A 21,288-nucleotide genomic window follows, 5' to 3' on the forward strand; every position below is an offset into this window, starting at 1 on the left:
GACTTTTTTTAGTGTATGTAAGAATTACTGTACACAGAATTGTGTATACTGGACATCATGGGCAATGTAAGGGATTTTCAAGGGAATTTTGACTTTATAGGTTGACTCTTAAAAATACCTTCTCACCATCCCCAATTCCTACCACAGTGAAAAACATGAGCTGCTGATGCTGTAAACAACCAAAAACACAAAAGCAAATATACAAAAGCACCCTAAAAAATGGAATTGTTTTCACAAAACTTAATCTGGAAACTTAATTTTTGTTAGAGCTACAATTAAGATTCTAGCCATGAAAATTGTATTAGGTCATAACATTTCTTCAACTCACTTGCTGAGGATTGTGAAACAAAGAGCTAAGAACCCTAGGGAACATTTTTGGGATGTCTCCTTCTAGTGCAAAGTTGAGTAAAGAATGAGGAAATCATGCGACCTTATAAAGTTACTTAAGAGTAAAACATTAGGCATTCTCAATCTACAGAGTTAAAAAAGATAGTTTACAGAGTCATTTGAAGAAATTTTTATAACAGAGAAATTTACTCTTCTAGAGGTATTCGGTGTGATTATCCATCTTCCACTTTGGTGGGCATGTAACGACAGCACTGGGCTCTGCCTTCCTGGCTGAAATATTGTAGATCATCTTGATACAATTTATCAACCAAAAGCATTCTCTCCATAAATCTTCATACGTTAGCAATGAATTTCTGTGGTGGAAAGGTTTTTTTTCCTCTTTTTTTTACATTTGATTTATAGCTTGCCCTTTGCTGGGGTCATGTTTCTGGGAGAACAGTGTTTCTCACTAATGGTTACATGCAAGTCGGTCCTTACATCATGACTACAAATACCCAACAAAATATCCTATTATCAATAAATGTGTTTTTTGTTTGACATATTAGTAATTAGTCTTGCAATTTTGCTTTATCAAAAAACAAAAAAATAAAAACTTCTGTTGCATCATAGATTGAACCAGTAGTTTCCAGACTTTGTGACTTCATGTACCAGGAAAATCACCAAAAGTTTTGGGGGAACTGACATAGAATTGTCAAATATTTTCTTTTGCCACATAAAGGGAAAAAAGAAATATCTCCTAGAATCTAAATTCAGAATCATTTCACAAAAGAACATTTTTCGTTTAATACTTAAGTTAATCAATATGATTTACTGATTTGTCTTATTTTCTGCTTACATCCTACAATTCCTGTCCAGGTCCAATATCAGTCTTTTAAATGACATCTTTAAGTAGTTATTTCAATGAAGATCTGTGAGTAACTACCTCTATTTGTCATGGAGATAGTGTAGCATAGTATTTAAAACCATGAAATCTGGAGCAGAATGCTGCCTCTTGAATCCCAATTTGGTCACTTACTAGCTGTGTGTCTTTGGACAAGTTACTTAAACTCCCTGTCTCTTAGTTTCATCATCTTTAATATGTTAATGTTAATTGTATGTATCTCAGTGGGTTGTTGTGGGGATTACTGAATTAAAATATATAAACCACTTAGAACAGTGCCTTGTAAAATTGTAGTATGTAAGCACTTGCTATTATTGTTAACCTGTGTATGTCTGGAAAAGGTCCATATTTTGTCCTCATTCTTGAATTACAGTGAAGTCTATGTTGACCATTTTTGCCTTCAGCATTTTCATGATATTTCTCCATTATCTTCTTGCATCTGTTGTTGTGGATGAGAAGCCTGTTGCCACTATGATTGTCTTTCTAAGAATCTCTTTTCTCTCTAATTTGCTTTTAAAGTTTTTCTCTTTACATTTGATGTTCTGTGGTTTTACTATTATGTATCCATGTGTGGATTTCATTTCATTTTTTTTCTAGCTCAAAAGTCAGTTTGTTCTAAATCAGAGTGGTTTATATATATATATATCAATCATCTCATCATGTCATCATGGGTATTTCTTTCCATGGTGGCTCATGTATCCAGGATTGTAAAGTATGGGGCAGTTTCATATTTGTCTGTACCAGTGTCCTTCAGGTTTTCCTGGTTCAAACCAGTTTTTCTGTCACTTTCTTGGCTTGGGAACTGGCACTACTCATGAATGCACATTTGACTCCCACTTCTGTGTAGAGCTCAGTTTGGGACATGTGTCATCTGGGTGTAGCCCTCTGCTTTCTCCCCTAATTCTCAGGCTAATGGGAAGAGATATTCTAGAATCCTTTTCACAGCAGCAAAGCTCTTCTAGGATCCTGGCTATATGCCAGCTCCAACTCCACTGCAATTGGGGCCTCAACTAACTCCCATTTCAGCTCACGTATTAATGTTCTCTTTATTTCTGGCACCTGAGGATTTCAGTTTCTTGTTTTAGTGCTTTGTTGTAGATTTCAACTGTTTTTGTTATATTTTATCAAACATTTATCTGTGCTAGGAATGATGGGTGCTTTCCACATCAACTTAGTCCATCATAGTGATAAATCTAACATGAGCATTTTAAATCCCAAAAAGCAGTGAAGTGACAATCTCTCGATAAAAGTGTTAAAATTATTTGCTTTGGTATTTCTTACATGGCCTTGTTCATTTGATTTGTAGTGAGCCAGCATTGCCCTGTGGGTTGACATTTGGAAATTAATGGATGGCATTGAGAAACTAAGGTTCTGGTCCTGGCTTTATTGCTTGCTAACTGCAAACTTGGGGAAATCACTTAAGTTCTCTAAGCCTCTTATTAGCTGTAAAATTGGAATATTATTATTTGCTCTGTTTCATAGGGTAAGGGTCAAATGAGATAATGAATTTGAAAATGCTTTAAAACTTAAAACACATATAAATTTATTGTATTATTAATCGCCATGTTAAGTGTCAAAAACCATTAGCACATTCATTAAGGTAGTGTTAAAAAATTTAATTATATGAATGATCATGTTCTTTGTTTGGTAAGCTGAAAAAAAATCCTGTATTCTGATAAAGGCTATTCTATTAAAATACCTAATAAGGAAATTACTTGGAAACATTCAAATATTTTTGTAAAATTTAAGAGCACTGTCTGTACTAACAGGCCCTTATAACTTGAGTAGACTATGAAAGTCACTGTGGAGACACACACCCTTAGCAATTAAAAAACAGAGAATTAAACCTTGAAATCATCATTGCATTTTGTTGCTATGTGTTTCTGCAAACAGTGGATACTGAAAGTTCTATTAGCATTTTTTGAGGGACCATAAATATTTTTTTAATGCAGAAAAGATGTTCTCATATTTGAAAACATTGAGAACCACCAACTTAGCCTATGGTAGTCCACTAACTGGGCTATTTGGCCCCAGACTGTCTATCTCTCACTTAAATATATTCTCTAAATCAGAAGGACTGCGTCAATTCTCAATGATGTTTTTCAGTCAGCTGTGAGGTTTATTGCAAAGAATTTGCTATTTACTAATGGTTAAAATAATAACTTTGCAAATAATTTACTTAAAGAAAATTGGTTATTGACTTAAACTGGCAGACAGATACACAAATGTCCTGCTTGCCCACTAAATCTCATAAAAATATATGTAGATAAAGATAATAAAATACACTTTAATAGCATTGGAAAACAGGAAAGCTTACTATCAGAATAAATACATTTTTAGTTAATGCTGAAAGCTATTACCAGATTACCACAGAACAAATGTATAGCGGAACAAAACTAAATGAAACAAAAGCTCACGTACGCATAGAGATGACTGCTGTGGAGGTAGGTCTGAGAACTACAAGCTTAGAGTCAATGGATATTAAGAAGTGGAATGGGCCCTGGGGCTTTTACCAATTTGAAAAATTAGGGAATTCTGTTATCTCCAGTTTTGTGGTTTGAATCATTCTCTTTTGCATTGCTCTGTTTGACTTCTTTGTGTGATTTGCAATTTTTGTTCATGACCTTATCTTAATTAGGGACTGCTGTTTCTGTGGATTGTGGAAATCTCTCTCCAGGGGAGTTTTGCATTTGCTTTTGTCAGGTACCTCAAGGTGTTAGCACCAGCAGGATTAATTTTTATGTTAATTTTGTGTCCTATGAGATGTCCTACATATAAATTCATATTCCAGACAGGAATGTGGCACAAGCTTGAGCTTTTACTTTCTAACAAACATTTTTTTTTTCACTAACTATAGTTCTAGGCAGAGGCAGACTTTCTTCTGTCTGCCTTGTGGTATGCGTGGAGTTCTTTAGTCTGTCTTGTACCGACAGGCCCGCTATTAGAGGGTTCTAGCTTTACGCAGGTTTCAATTCCAGCTTTCTACTTTGGATGCCACAAGGTTCCATTGCTGTTCCAATGTGGATTAAAATTCAAGTCCCCAGCCTTTAAGACCTCTCTCCAAATCCGCTACCCACTTCCCACAAACGTACCAAAGCTTGCATTCTTATTGCTCCAATTTTAGAGTATACCTATACTATGGAAGACTATGCAGCAATTAAAATAATGAGGTAGTCTACATGTGTAGACAAGGAAAGATCTTCAAGATATATATCAATACACAAGTAAGTTACCGGTTTTGGAGCATGAGGGTTTCTCTGTTTGGTGAGCTTGGCTATGTTTATGTTTGTTATTCCATGTTATTCAACATTTCAAGGTATTTGTAATGTAAGGGGTTCACTATTAGCCTTAATCTTCCATGTTGTAAGAACTGGAAGTCCCCAATATACAGCTATGTAATAATGGCATTCATTCGTTTGCTGCCTGTTAAAATGTCTTTAGTAGAGGAGAAAGGGATAAAGACATATACCTGTGGTTTTATCAGTATTACAGACAATCGTGTGCAACTGGTATATTTTCCTGCAAATTTGTTGGGCATGTAAATACTCTTTTGGCCTCAGAAGGATACTCCACCTACTTCCACTTGTGTGCAACATGACATAGCTTCTAATAGGCCTTCTGGCACACCGAATATATCAAATAGAACAGCTGGTAGAATTAACCACACCAAACTCATCCAAAAAGCAAAGGTTGAGTTAGTGCTAGAAATGATCTAAGTAAAATAGAACATTATTATTTCAATATTCTAAGTACCCATATATCTTTGAATTAAGCGTCTATGTACGTACGTGTGTGTGTGTGTGTGTGTGTGTGTGTGTACGTGTGTATCTTATAATGGGAGAAACATTTTTAGATTTTCACACTCTTAGTTTTATGTAGAGGGATTCAAAGTTTCAGAATAAGGAGGAAATTTTAAGTTAACTGAAGAACATAATCCTTAAATTGCAATTTTAATTATAGCAACAGTGACGAAGTGATTACATTGATCACTGATGGATCAATATGCATAACCTCATGCTGAATAAACTTATAAGTCGCTATTATCTTAGTTGTACAGATGAGGGAACTGAAGTCTTGAGAGGTTAAGTAATTTACCCAAGGTCACACAGATCATACATGGCAGGGCCAAAATTGCAACCCAGGTTTATTTGATTCCAGAACCATAACTAAGGACTGTCTTATAGGGCCTCTCCTCTAAAAGTTTAATAATATTTGTTAATTACATTCATTTTTGTGCAAAACAAAGTTTTTATAAGTAATATAACATAGGAATATGTTTCATAATCCATTACTCATTAGAGACCACTCATAAAATTTTGGTATATTTTAATTCTTTTTTAATTTTCCAATTTATGTAAATTGTATGTTCTGAGATTATTGATAAGAGAAAAAGCCTAGATGGGGGACTATATGATGACCCTGAAATTTCTCTACACTCCAAGGATTATGTTTTTAGCTGAAGAAGCTAATTTATCCTGACGTTTTGTTGGTGGATTTACAGGGTCTTGCCTGGTGAGCAGAGCTTTTACTGTAGTTGTTTGAAAGATGGCTGCAGTCTTCTTTCTTCTCTCAGGACTTCTGGGGCATGCCTTGGCTGCCTCTCTGACGTCTGTTTCTGATAAGTGAGTTTTAGTTTCTAACGGCTCTTGGGAATTTTGTTGGCAGGGACTGGGTGAGATCATTTGGCTTTCCGCTGAGTTTCCTTTCTCTGTTTTTTTGGACTGTTCTGATGAGCATGACCCTGGAGCATTCAGTAATACCTCTGCTCCCTGAGGAACTATGGGCCTACTCCCTGGTTTTATCTCTGTCTGCACAAAAACTCCATGTCGCTGGAAAGGAAAACAAAGTTGATGTTAACCAGGGAACAGAAGTTGCCAGAACTGGGAACTGAATTCATGTGTTAGATCAAGTCCTGGTGATGCAGCACTTGTTTCTCTGCCCCTTCATTTGCTGTCATTTTAGTCCAAAACTGAAGACAGCAACCTAATAATTATTGGTGAACCTTTTTAAACCAATTACAAAACAGGGTGCACTAGAAAATGAACAGGAAGGGAAAAGCAGAAAGTCAGACAAGCAGCATCTCATTATCTCCCATTCTCAACTTTTCTATCCTTTGGATTGTATGACTATTCACATCAAATTTCATTTCTTGCTCTGTAGGTTCCTATAGATACAATAGAAACCACAGTTCATAAACCTGAGGATTTATGATTGCATCCCAAATGTCTATTAGCTCCAACAAAAGACTCAGTTATAGTTAAATATAAAAACAAACATTTATAGTTGGAAAAAATCAAGCAATTGACTATTTATTACACTTTTGTTTGGCTTTATAAACCTTATATGCATCCCCCTGCGACACACATATATTTATATCAAAAAGTGTATCAGACTGCTTTGTTATTACCTTAAGTGTACGACTTTAATAATTTAAACCCAATTCCAAGACTTCGTCCAAAATTATGACATCATTCCTTAGTTTTAACTATGACATGTGGTTGAGATTTTATCCTCCTAATAACTATGTTAGCTTGTTTAAATAGACCTTGAAAAAGATGGTTATAACTTGAAAAGGCTTAAAGTTCTATCATAAATCTATTCCATCCTAAAGTATTAAATATTTGATTCTAAAGACCATCTCACCTTTCCCTTGATGGGCAAATTGGGAGTTTTCCTGGCATCATATTGATGTATAAAAGAGATGCGTTCTATAAAATTCTTTGGAAGTTCTCCTGATGCATCAGGAGAGGCAAGTGGAACTAAGAAAAAAATAGATTTGTGAAGTTAGGACAAAAATTAAATTTGTATATGGAAATATCAATATACAGAATATTCATGCTTTATCAAAAATGCTAATGAAACTAAGTTCTTATACATATGCAAGGTAACTTACATATGAATAATAAATATAATGGATTCATCATTGTTTCTCCACGAAAGTAACCAAATGAAAACAATCAAATTAGTCCCATACATGGAATTACTAGTAATTTTAAAAACTAGTATTAATGCAATAATGACTAAAAATCTGTTAAATATACTTCTTGCACAGATACCAACCAAAGTTTTAGAAAAAGCATAAGTATAATTTATTTGTCAACTTATTTTTACTATTAGAGAGGCTATGAGAAGTTCATACATAAGTTTCTCCCAGCTAGCACTAATAGAATGAACTGGAAGACTCTTGGTTTGCTGCATTTGTAGCTGAAAACATAGTTCTTTTCATTTCCGATTGACAGACACTCTAAAAATGTGCAAGAGTATTAAACCCTCTAAAAATCACTTTTAAATCTTTCAATCTGGGTGATGGGCATATAGGGGTTTGTTATATTGGTCTCTCTGTTCTATGTTTAATATTTTAAATAATTTTTGAAACTATTTTTACTTTCAGTATACAATGTTATGTAAGGAGTCCAATTAACTCCCAGTTTAGTGACATAAAATTCTGTTGCGCCAGAAATAAAAAAATGTCTCCCTTTTATAAAAAATATGTACAGAAAACATTATGTACACCTACCGTATCTATGAAATGATAACTGGAAACTGATAACAGTGGTTGTTATGCGGGGAGAGAATTAGTTGACTGGAGGACAGAAGTGGATTCACTTTCACTGTATATCCTATTGTACCATTTGAATTTTGTACTGTATGCATGCATTAACTATTAAAATATAAAACTTAGTTTTTAAAATCATGCCTTTAAAATTAGGGAAGAGATAAAAGAAGAAAAAATATTTTAGTAAATTCACATTTATTAAGCATTCATGAATTCAATTCAATATTCAGACATTGATATAAATGGTACTAGCAAGAATGAGAATGCAAATACATATTAAATGATATGAAATGGCAATCTTTTCCCATTTAGCAGGTGAAAAATGATAATTTATAAAATTTTCTTGATTTCTAACTGAGATCAGATAGTCAAAACTCATTTTCTACTTACTCATTATCTTTCTTTTAGGATTCACTAGCACACAAAAGAACAGCAGGTGCCAAAGGCTTAATAAAAATTTGTGGGCACCTACCACGTTGAGAAAATTCTAACTATAACTTACATCTTTTTCTACCAATTGGGAAAAGACTACCAGTTTTGGGGTGAATGCCATGATCCAGCTCACAGAACATTAGTATTTTCAGTAACATACCGGGGGTGCCAAAAAATTTTGTACACATGACATGTATTCATTTTTTGTTATCAATATACATTGAATATTACAATTTTAATACAGTTTTTTTCTTACTTAAAATGTGTATACATTTTTTGGCACCCTCTGTATTTTGATAACTCTTTGAATTAAATAAAGCAGCTCTAAACTTAGGCATTAATCAAGAGGGGTTAATGAAGTATTCAAAGTATGGGCTTTGGGATAAGATAGAAACGTTTACAAATTCCAGCTCTACCACATTTCCTAGCTGTGTGACTTTGGACAAAATCACTTAACTTCATTGAGATTCAATTCCTTCCTCTCTAAAAATAGAGATAATAATAATTTGCTTTCAGAATTGTGAGGATTAAAGGCAAAGTCTCTAAGATGCTGGGGTCAAATTAGAGAGGGTTTTCAAAGCTAAACAAGGGGACAACTCTTTTGTATCCTGACTAAAGGGGAAGCCATGGAAGGGAGGAGTATGAATCTGATGAACTATAAAAAACCTGTGCACAACCCACAGGCTTTATTTAGTTAACTGGTATGAAGGGTCGGTGGTAGGTTGCGCTGTAGAGTAAGGGGGTTAGATGCAGCCAGTAGAGAATAGATTGGGGGGAGAGCTTTTGAAATCTGCTCTTGCTTTCCCCCACATCATCTTGGAAAGATCATCGCTTGCCTCATGGCCACAGAAACTGGCAGCAATTGTCTAACCATCTGTTGTCAACTTAGTAAATATCAGAACAACACAGAAGTCCCCCTAGGGTAAGGAGATGACAAAAATGGGTGCATGCTGCCCCCTTCGGCATTTCTTCCTCCACCATTCCTCCAGCAACTGTCAATGCTGGGGGAATAAAAATATAAGGAGATTACCTTCTCTCAATGATGTCTCTTTTCAGAGCTAAAGGGAAAAGGAGTGGAGGCTTGACTAGAGAACTGGTCTAAAACTGTGACAACAAATGGAAATGGTCAAAACTGGTTTTGTGGGGCCTGAGGCGTTCTAGTCTGACCCTCATTTTCTTTCTTTAAATTTCTTAAAGGAAATATTTCAAGATATAGTGATGATAAATATCCAAGAATTAAAATTAAGTTCAAAGACCTCAGATTGAAAAGGCTCATAGACAGGAAGTAGGGCCAGGAATTAGTGAGGCAAGTGAAACCCAAGGGATGCATAATTTAAGGAGGCACTTGCATGGGAGTGAGTGCCTCCTTAAATTTTGCACCTTAGGCCTGCTACTTGCCTCACTCTCCTCCCAACCCTGCAAGTAGATAAGGAAAAACTCACATCTAAGACATTTACACAGGAATTTAAGGTCATCTGAGACAAAGGACAAATTCTCAATGCTTTCAAATTGGAGAGGTAGAATATCTATAAAGGAATAAGTAGCAGATTTATACCAAATTTCACAACAACATTGGATGCAGTGATAACTGATTTAACATTTTTAAAACATTAAAGGGAAAATAACCTTAGGCTTAGAATTTTTATATCCAACTAAACTGTCATTTAACTCTGAAGCCAAAATAAAAATTATTGGGAGGCAAAGAAGGCCTCAGAATATCACCCCACAAAACAGACCTACTTTGAAAAATTCCTCAACGAAGAACTCAAATAAGAATAGAAATAAATCAAGGAGGGTGCCTAATGTATATAGAAGAAAATAACAAAATTTTTTGTTTCCTTAAAAAGACAAAGACTAAAGAACAGAAAAATAAGTATTACACCTACATCCATAACAACTTAGAATTAAAACTGCCATTTAACATATTAATGAAGATCCTGGTAAATATTATTTTTAAAAAAGAAAAAGTAGTATGATGATTGAAAAGGAAAAAAAAATCTGTAATTATTTATAGGTGATATAATTACCTGAAAAGAAAAAACTTTAGAATTAATAAATTATGAGAATAAGGGTTTGGCAAGGTAAGCAGATAAGTGTATAAAAATCAGAAGCATTTTATTATAATAACGATAACCTACTAGAACACAAAGTGAAAAATAAGATACATTCTGTGTAGGAACAAAACCTATACAGTATAAAGTTTCTAGAAATTAAAGAATTTACAATGTCTCTATAGAGAAAAATTTTAAAGTCTCTTAAACAAAAAATCGTAGAAATGAATAGACTTTCCATACTCTTAGATAGAATGGGATAGTATGTTACTACAAAGGCGACAGTTTTTCCTAAATTAATACCCTGTTTCCCCGAAAATAAGACCTAGCCGTACAATCAGCTTTAATGCATCTTTTGGAGTAAAAATTAATATAAGACTGGGTCTTATATTATGTAAGATCCAGTCTTATATAAGACTTTGTCTTATATAAGACTGGGTCTTATATTAATTTTTGCTCCAAAAGATGCATTAGAGCTGATTGTCTGGCTAGGTCTTACTTTCGGGGAAACACGGTATATAATGTCAAGACAATCCAATCAATTTTCTAGCTGGATATTTTGAGAAATGTCATAAATTGCAATGGTTAAATGGAAAAATAAGGGTCCATAAGTACAGAGGTCAACTCTGAAAAGGAAGAACAAAGAATGGGAACTTCCCTATCAGATAGCAAGACAAACTGAAAATCAATATAATTAAAATAGTTTAGTACTGACCTAGAACTGAAAATTAACTGAAGGAACATAACAGAGCTCAGAGACAGTCCCGTTTATATAGGGAACCCTAGCATATAATGAAGGAGGCCCCACAGGTCAACGACAAAAGTGTACATTGTTTAGTAGATGGTATCCAGAAAACTTCACTCCGTGGAGAAAAATGGAATACATTCCCTATTTAACACCACACATGAAGGTGGACTTTAAGATTAAAGACACAATTATGGAAGGTAAAATTATAAAATCAAGAGAAGAAAATATAGGAGAACATTTCTGTGACCTAAAAGTAGGAAAACTCATAAACACTTAATGCACAACCTATACATGAAAACTTGATAAACTGGATTACATCAAAATTTAGAATTCCTGTTCAAATAACAACACACAGGCAAAGTAAACAGAGAAACAGTAGATTGGGAGGAAATATTTGTAACATGAAACCTAAAAGGGATAGGACATCATTCATTTCATTCATTAAAGGTGAGGGCACTTTAAAAACATTTTCAGAAAAGAAAGGTGAAGAGTTCGCCATTCCTAAACTCTCACGGAAAGAACTATTTAAGGACATTGTAGTAATCTGTGACATTGGTGTCCCCAATCAGTCAGGCATCCCAGTATTCACATCCTTGAAATGTCCCCTACTTGTGAACGTGAACTGGCCTTGTGATTTAGGTTTCACCAATAGGATGTAGCAGAAGTAACACTATGCCAGTTCCAGGCATAAGCCTTAAGAGAGCCTTGCAGTTTCTGCTTTTTCATTCTTGGGAGCCTGAGCTGCCATGTAAAAAGTCCAGCTACCCAGCTGAAGAAAACATGAAGAAACCACAGATGGAGAGGTCCAATCATTCCAGCATCCTGGCTGAGTCCAGTCCTCAGACAACCTGGCAACTAAATGTAACCACACGAGCACCCACTAGCGAGACCAAAGAACTACCCAGCTGGTCCCAGTTCACATTGCAGAATCATGAGCAAAGAAAATGATTGTTGTTTTAAGCAACTAAATTTTGGAGTGCCTTGTTATACAGATAACAAATAGAAATACTTCAGAAGGAAGTCAATTAAATCATTTAAATGAATCAGTTTTATATAGTGATCCAGAACTTTTCAAAATTTCAAAAATAACAACTCAAAAAGATTTCTTGGGGCGGCCGAGTGGCTCAGTTGGTTAGACCGTGAGCTCTGAATGACAGGGTTGCCGGTTCGATTCCCACATGGGCCAGTGATCTGCACCCTCCACAACTAGATTGAAGACAACGAGCTGCCGCTGAGCTTCCAGAGGAGCAGTCTGATGGCTCAGTTGGTTAGAGCACTAGCTCTCAACAACAAGGTTGCCAGTTCAATTCCCGCATGGGATGGTGGGCTGTGCCCCCTGCAACTAAAGATTGAAAACAGCAACTGAACTTGGAGCTGAGCTGCGCCCTCCACAGCTAGACTGAAAGACAATGACTTGGAGCTGACGGGCCCTGGAGAAACACACTATTCCCCAATAAAAATTTTTTGAAATTTTCTTTATGGAAACTAATAAAGGGAGAACAAAGATAATCTGAGCCATTACAGAAATTCCTTATCTAGACATTATACCTATTAGAATTAGACATAACTGCCGTGTTCATTTATGCAAATATGTGAGACTTTCAAAGAAGCCCACAGTAGTGAACAACACCTAAGTGGGAAAACATCAGGGAAGATACTATGTTTCCCCGAAAATAAGACCAGGTTTTATATTAAGGTTTGCTCCAAAAGACGCATTAGGGCTTATGTTCAGGGGATGTCATCCTGAAAAATCGTGCTAGGGCTTATTTTCTGGTTAGGTCTTATTTTCGGGGCAACATGGTACTCAAGTTCTTAGTGTTTATTCCACTGAAGAATTCAAATCGGATCCAAATAAATTACTTAAAAGAAGCCTTGTTAGATGAGGCTTACAAAAAATAAGGCCAAGTCTGTGAAGAATGTTTGAAATCCACTCTGTGTTTCTTAGAAACTTGATCTAATTGAAATAGAAATTTTCTGAACAAGGATACACCAAACAAGTTGGTATCTAGCCGTCTATATTTTATCAAAAAAGCCAAGATTTATTCAAATACAAAACTTACTCACATTGGTTGGGAACTTAACAGCTTTTACATTGAGAAATTTTCTTAGCTTTTTTTTTGTGTGTGTCTACTTTAAAAAGATTCATGAATGATATTTTTCTATTAGAAACCCCATTCTTCTAAATAGTATTTATTTTGGTTTTATATAAAAAAATTATTAATGTAAAAATAATAGTACAGATTTTCAAAATAAAGTAAAAAAACAGAAACTTGAACATAACTATAATAAGAATTCATCATTATGTTATGCCTTGGTGCAAAAAAAGCAACACAAACTAAAACCTAATTTAGAAAATCATTTTTACCACTCTATCTGAATTTGAAATTCAAAACTGTCAAAATATCAAGTACATGATAAACAGCCAAAGTTTCATTTAAATATGAAATACCTCTCTCACAAATTAGATCAGTCTTTCCAATTTATAAAGTTTTGTTATATAAAACCAAAAGTGAATACTTATTCTTACAAGGACTCAGATATGATGGAGCACAGCTATTTGTTGAACTGACTGTGGATGGCAGCCAGGAAATTGTGTGGTAGTACATGACATAAAGGGCACTTTCATTGTCAGCACAAGATGACATTGCTGAAATGCCAAAGACTGGACGTAATTAAGTGGGCTGATGGAACAGAATGACTGTGAGTTGACTTTTAATTGGTATTAATGCACGTTTATGTCCATGTTTTCTATGTCTACATGCATATAATATAATCTGCATATACAGACTAGTTTATGTACATGTTTTTAAACAGTAAAGTGTTTTCTTTTTAAATTATTTTCATCTAGAATCCAAATATCATCTAAAATATGAATAAATCGCAGGCTTATATTGTAGTGTGTATGTTAGTTTAAATTACATTATGATTTTAATCTGTTGGATAATATGTATTTATCATTAAACTAAGCAATATTTGTTGAGTCTGGGCATTGTAATGGATATGAGGTACAGTAATGATCTTAGCAGTGAGAAATACGAGTAAAACAACAGAGAGAGAAGGAAAGGGAGAAGGAGGAGGAGAAGGGAGAAGGAGGAAGAAGAGGGAGGGGAGGCAAGTGGAAGGAGAAAGGGAGATCTCAATGCCAGGGTTCCAAAGCTAGATTCCAACTTGACACCTAACTTAGTACAATATGATAATTAATAATAGAAATAGCTACCATTTGCTATCTACTATGTACCAAGCATGGTGATATGCACTTTATTTCTTATAACAAACAATGAGAAGTAACTGGAGGACCTAGAGGAGGAGAAGGGTGTCATTTATGCTTTTACAAGATCCTTCTGACCATGGTGTGGAAAACAAATTATGGAGGAGAAAGGAAGGAAGCAGGAGAGTAATGGCTGCACGAACTACATTGGTAAGATGATTTCAGATATATTTTGAAGCTAGAGGTGTCAAGATTTGCTGATGGATTGGATGCAGAGGGTAGGAAGTTTTAGAATGACTTGTAGGTGATCAAATCTTGAGCATCTGGGGGAATACGAGTGGCATTTATTGAGATGGGAAAGGTGTAGGTGTTAGAAATGAAATGTTCTATTCTAGCCATGCTAAGTTTGAAAGGAGATTCACTAGTCAAGAAGAGATGTTAAGTAGGTGGGTGGATATGTAGTCTTGAAGCCCAGGAAGAGTCTAGGGCTGGAAAGACAAATTTGTTCTTATATTAGTTCCTTTGACTTCAACCTTAATCTTCTATTCCTTGTTTCATCTACTTTGGGTAGTATCACTTGCGTACTCACATGTTAAATGATGATATTAGCACAATTCTATGTCCCATCGTCTGTTAACTGTATATTTACTTTTCTTGTTAAGGCTGATTACATAATTCTGTTCTATAACCATATTTACATTTTTGATATTTTGTCTATAGGATTGATGCTAATACTTGAAACCTAATAAATAGCATTTACAATATAATTAACATGAATTTTGTTCACTTACGGGCCAAATATTGTGCTAGGACTGCATTTCTTTCTCAGTGGGTCCAATGCCTAGTGCCACTTGGAAAAAAATAAAAGGTTCTAGTGTCCATGTCAAATAAACCCTCTTTTCAAGGTTAAAATATTACTTCCCTTGGGAACTTTTAAGACATCAGCTGCATCGTGCTCTTGTGTCAGTGCTGTTGGATTCCATATTGGTTTATATTCCTTAGGTGGTGACTTACTTTTCTTTCTCTTTATAGAAACTTTTAGGATCTTCTCTTTATAATTGTATTTTGCAATTTCATAATGATGTATAGGTGTGGATCTTTTTTCCCTTCATGATTCAAAAAGCTCAGTAGACTTTTAATGCCTCTCTTTTATATTGGGAAATGTTCTTATTATTCTAGAGGCTGTGTAGAGTCCTGGTTATTATTACAGGTACTGGAATCAGACTGAGTTCAATACCAGTTATTTGCTGTGTAGCTTTGGGCAAGTTATTTAAACTCTGTGCTTGTTTTCTTATCTGAAAAATGCAAGTATTCATAATATCACTATACTATGATATTCTATAGGGTTGGTGTGAGAATTGAATGAGTAAATACTTGGAAATTTCCATAAAGTCACGGCAAATATTATGTTCTCAATGACTGTTATTTGTTCATGATTCTCTCGCCTTCAATTTTACTATTTTATTTTCTGGAGCTCCAGAGAAATGGGACTTCCCAGACTGATTCTCCATTTTGCTTTTAGTCTCTCATACTTCCTAGGGGTTTTCTTTTGTTTCTTTGTTTTTTGTTTTATGCTCTGTGATATTTTTTTATCCTCCAAACCTTTAAAAAATATAACTTGGCATGATTCTAATCTATGGTTATTCATTCATAAATTAAGAATAGGATAGGAGGAGACCAGCTTGAATTACTAAATTAACCGTGGTAGTTGACATCTAGCTAAGACACAGACACTAGCAGTCTTAATGGGATAGGGTAGAGTGCTTCTGACTGGAGCAGTTATTTAAGAGACAGACTTTCAAGTAACCCTCTGATCCTCCCCACCCCATTTTCCTTCTGCTGTACCCAGAGACTGAGCCTGCATCTCCTATATATTCTAGACTATTGCTTCTTTGCTCTCTTTTATCCATCAATAAGCTTCCGTTTCTTTCCACATTCCAGAAAGTTCTTCATTCCATTCTCTTCACCTTCATGTCTCGATTACTTTGCTATCATTAAATAGGGTGTTGGGAGCCCAGGGATTTAGATGTTTGTACCTAGTCTATCATTCTGAATCAGAAGAAGAAACATTATTACCTTTCTAGACAAGAGACCATTGCTATAGATTATGTAACAGTTAGCCCTCTCCATTAACTATCACCTTGAGTAGTGAAAATCATAGTGAATATGACAATTTTCTAATGTCCTGACCTTCAATCTAGCTGTCTTTTCTATCCTTTTCTAGACTGGCTAGATCACAGAGGCCGGAAGGCTAAAATTAAGTGAGGGATTGTTGACCTCTAAAAGTAATCCTTTGTTATCTACCATTGTATTTAGAAAATTTGAAGTTTAGCTTAGGAACTTTTGTATGGGGTGAAGACCAATGGGTACTCAATAACTGCCTTTTTGTTTTGATTTAAACCTGCACTTCTTTAAGACTTACTATTAATAAATCCTAATCCAGCAGTTGAAATGACTAGGACATGGGTTAAGAAACAGATACAACTTGAATACATGTGCAAAACTTAGTTTATTACAATGGCATTGTCAGGTAAAACAAATTTTAGATCTGAAAATATTTTAGTAGTCTATGTAACAGTATTTCCTAAATTATGTTTTGTGGGATACCAGGCATATGAGATGATCTTTAAAAAGTGGTCAATAAGTGGGAAAACATAGCATTCTTTATTTTTGGAAATTCATTATGCTTATGCTTAGCGTAAGGGTTTTAAGAGTTCTGTAATATACATAGTTCTGTATATAAGAGTTCTGTAATAAATACATATAAATATTTACATGTTTGCAAAACTTATTTGACCACTTCCTGTTTTTATTTTTGAGCATTTATGAACATCAAAACACTGGTGCCCCTCAGATTGCACTTTGAGAAAAGCTGTAATATAGTGTTGCCTGCTATTTTAATAGCTACAATTTTTAAAATCTGGTAGCAATAAAGAGCAGAATGCTATTAAGTTTCTGACTTGGAGGCTGGTATTACTAAAGATCAGTACAATTTTTCTTATGCTATGTTAAATGTGTTTGGAGATAAGCTGTCCACCAGGAAGTCATAAAGAACAAACTTGTCAAGGGCTATACTTACTGTATGAATACTTTCAACCCCTGTAGAGAAGAAATTTTCTCAGGAGGTACCAGCACATGTAATACATCTTATTTTGCTAGAAGTAACCTGAGATAACGGAGAAGAAGTTTTACCACTGCTAACCTTACCTATTCCACAGGAAGGCTTTTGCAACTTGCTTTGTTTGACTGGCAAAATCATTGGGCATGTTGGTTTTTGAAAGTCACTCCTCTGGGTGCTCTTAGTGTCATAAGGTGGTTGGAAGGGATGTTCCAGTCCTTTACCATGTGACCACCAGCCACCCTTTATGGAAAAAAAATTGGAAACACAAAATTGGACCCTGTAGGATATTTCCATGTGCTACTTCATATTTTTGAATGTTTAGTAATTTGTTTCAGCAAGTTACTGGATATTCTAGTACTAAAACAGTTCTGAAATCTAGGAATAAGTATATTTTCACAAAGACTGTATTATTTAAAATACACCTGAAATGAAATATCATATAGTTTTAGCTAAAATACAGCTGCTAAATTCTTAAACTACCTTCTATCAACAGATGGAGTAGTGAAAAATCAACAAAATGGTTATATTTCTGTTTTATACTACAATTTTATTATATATGTACACATATGTGTATATGTAAACATTGATTTAATCTAAAAATTATGTTCTGTAGTTTTCATTATGACAAATCAAATAATTTATTTTCATCTAAGGTGGTGGTTTTCAAAGCTTTTAGTCCATTACCGACACCACGAAATACATTTTATGACATGCAAGAGCACACATACATAAAACTAAAATAGTTTCACTAGAGTATACTTATTTTTACATGCAATGCAGTTGTCTAGTTTTCTATTCTATTTTATTTCTTTTCTATTTTATGTCACAATTCTGGTTGCAACCCACAATGATTTATACTCGCTAATGACTCAGTTTGAAAAACATTGTTCTAAGCGGAAATAGCTCTGATGTTACTGAATTATTGATCATAAAACCTGACCTAAGTATGAAGGAAGGTGAGAACTGATAGAGTCCTTATTAGCACATATGATAATTTGGTCTCTTAGAAGCTGAGAAAGCAGTGAGGGGAATTGTTACTTGACTTAATTCTGACTTTTTTTTTTTTTTGGAAACTAGTTGAGTAGGTAGAAGTAAGGGAACCTTGGGATAAGGCAACTGTGACACCTAGGAGTTCTTGGATGTTATTAGAGAATGAAACGTTGGGTGTAATCAAACACTACCTTGGGCTTTAAGGAAGGAGATAAGCCTTTTAAAAAAAATCAACTTTGGTTCCATAATCAAGGACTTCAAAAATATGATTCAAGGGGGATGAATATGAGATACTAACAAGTAAAAGTCTGACAATGCAGTTGAAGCTACATAGATATAAAAAATAAGAGGCATCTAAAGAAACCGATGTGGCTGCACAGGGAGTCAACTCTCAAATGAACTTAGTTTCTAAAACAACAGGCATGCATAAGAAAGGTGCACAATATCAAGTTCAAAAGAAAGAAGTTTATGTAGTCAACTTGCAGGAGATTGTCAAGAAGCTTAGAAGAAGTTGATGAGTATGACAAATGCAGCAAAAATAAGGTTTTCTGGGGGGAAATCTGTTGTAGCAAGAAACCACGGAAAGGCTAAGAATTTGGAGAAGAGTACACTGCTCAGAGCTGAGAGTCAGAGCTATTCAACTTCAGATTCCTCGTTACGGGAAATTGTCTTCAAACGGAAAAAGATGGGATGAACATGGGCCAAAGAGGGAACTAAACTGAACAACTGAAGGGAGACTTAGACCTCACTTTACAGCTTTAGTTGAATGCCAGCTTTTAGGACAATGACAAATGGTAATCAGGGATAATAAATAAGTTTGCAGAGATCAAAGAAATTTAGGAATTAGGGAATTTTGGAGAATAGGAGAAACCAATGGCCTCATTTTCCAGAATGGGCTAAAAGGTGAATTACAAAAAATAAAACTCCTTGATATAGATCCCAGGAATTAGAGAACAGATTACGAGACAGATGGTATCTTCTCACTATCTGGCTGAAAATAGTCACGTCTGACTGTTGTCAGCATGCCTGGTTCTTGCAGCTCCCCTCTACTCTACGATTATGATAGTGCTTCTTATGCCCGAGGTTTAGCATAAATACTTTCTTTCATTCTCACACACTTCTACGAGGTAGATACACCCACTTTACAGATGAGAAAACTGCTGGGAGATCAAGTGACTTCCCAAGGTGTATTACTAGCAGGCAGAATTCAAACCCCCACCCATCTTTGCATGCCTCTAATTTCTGTGCCATATTGCTGTATCAAATCTGCTGTGGAAAGCAAAGCCAGATGAGCACAAATTTAAATCATTTCAAAAGTGAAAAACAAAGGGTGCAAAGGAAGTATCCTGAGAAAGATCTCCTATGATTAAAGTCTTAAGGAGTGTACTTTATATCATCTTCTTTTGTTGATCAGAACCTTATTTTGCCAACACCCAGTTACTGGAACACTGACTCTGGGATAAGTGAACCATTAGGATATGACTGGCTGACTTTGATTTTTTTCTTAAACAGGCATGTAATGCAGAGACACCAGGTCACGTTTCAAGAAGACCTCTTTTGAATTTAGAATTTTACTAAATGGTCTCTTTAGTTTCACAAATATAAAGGAAATAATGAACAATTTTTCCTAAAGTTTGATTGATGACTTTAAGACCCCATAACTGATGAAAGTGGTCGGATTAGTGTTGTAAATTGGATGAGTCTTAAGCAGAATGAAATCCTACAGCAGAATGAAAAAAAACAAAAAATGTTGTTTTTACCTTTCCTGTTTCTAGATAGTCTGGCCTCTGCCTGAAAAGTCTTGTTTGTTCCTGTGACTGTGTGTGTGTGCCTTGCGCATGTGCTTGCCTTTTTGGTCCAGGCATTTGCTCATTAGAGGTTATAAGATTAAAAATATGGGTGGAGGCTTGTTTTTCTTTCCTTCACCTCACACTAAAGGGAAAGATTCAAAATTTACTGCTTTGTCTACCATCACTTACATTGGATTGTCAGGGTTTGACATGGAGTTTTTTGTGATGAAATAGGTTAAACTGGGAAAAGTCCTCTAGTGTGATTGTTTTGTCTAGGCTTTGGGGGTTAGACTACATCTTACAGGGGGTTGGGCTTAAAGAAGATAGTTGTTCCCAGTTCAAAATTTTGGATCCAAAGAGAGAAGGAAGTCTTCCCTTCCAGCCCAAGGCCTGTCTCCTTTCCTGCCTCAGGATGACCGTCGTTGGGGCTCCATGGTAAGGAAATGCCTGGAGATTCCTAATGACAGGACTCCCATTAACCCCTGACCCTGGAAGGACTAACAGCCATTGCACTATTGACCCCTTAGCCATATTTGGAAACCATTGTGAAGCAGTCTTCGTTATACTTCTATTTATTCCTTATCCTTTAGAAATGTGTAAGTAAACATTATTTTCCATTCTTTGGGAAGTTCAGGGAGAATCCTTCCAGGAGAAGTAGTAGAAGCAAGTGGGGTATCATGGAGAAAACAGTTAGGAGAAGCCTGAGGTGGGAAGACGAGCGCCATGGCGGCCTGGCCAAGATGGCCGGTGGAGGTGGTGGTGATGTATGGAGCATAAAACCACTCTTTAGGGATTCCTAGGGAAACAGGGACTTTTGACAACACCTTACACATAGGCAATCACATATTACTAGTAGAGCTCAGTGGCTTTAAAAAATTGAAGTGCTATCAGAAACACTAGTTACACTGTAAGTTCATCTCCAGTTTGCTGTGGATACCAGAAGGAGTGCTGAAAAATACCTCATTTTAAGCAATTCATAATGCCCCCAATAACAGTTATTCCTAAATTGTGTTCTGTGGAACACTAGTTATGCAGCATATTAATAGGTGTTAAATAAAAGAGATTTCCATAGTTAAATAAATTGGGAAAATATTGAGATAAGCAAAGTCAAACAAGCTTATCACAGGATTTCTCAGAACCCTGATACACTAATGTAAATTGTGA

General features: G+C 35.3%; 1 protein-coding gene and 1 long non-coding RNA gene across 3 annotated transcripts in view; one reads left to right on the forward strand and one right to left on the reverse strand.

The window, feature by feature from the left end:
• Window positions 1-21,288, forward strand: part of LOC109439275 (uncharacterized) — a 159,511-nt gene that overhangs the window by 86,131 nt on the left and 52,092 nt on the right. The gene's annotated exons all lie outside the window — the stretch shown is intronic.
• Window positions 3,815-21,288, reverse strand: part of CIMIP6 (ciliary microtubule inner protein 6) — a 32,238-nt gene continuing 14,764 nt past the window's right edge. The window contains exons 4-6 of the mRNA XM_088794756.1: window positions 17,431-17,584; window positions 6,872-6,987; window positions 3,815-6,057 (exon numbers count right to left, since the gene is read on the reverse strand). Coding sequence (XP_088650882.1) covers window positions 5,659-6,057; window positions 6,872-6,987; window positions 17,431-17,584 — 669 coding nt within the window. The 3' untranslated portion in view covers window positions 3,815-5,658. The remainder of the gene's footprint in view (window positions 6,058-6,871; window positions 6,988-17,430; window positions 17,585-21,288) is intronic.

This window comes from Rhinolophus sinicus, chromosome 2 (assembly GCF_057876585.1).
Source record: "Rhinolophus sinicus isolate RSI-liver-muscle chromosome 2, RSI-T2T, whole genome shotgun sequence".
Lineage (NCBI taxonomy): Eukaryota > Metazoa > Chordata > Mammalia > Chiroptera > Rhinolophidae > Rhinolophus > Rhinolophus sinicus.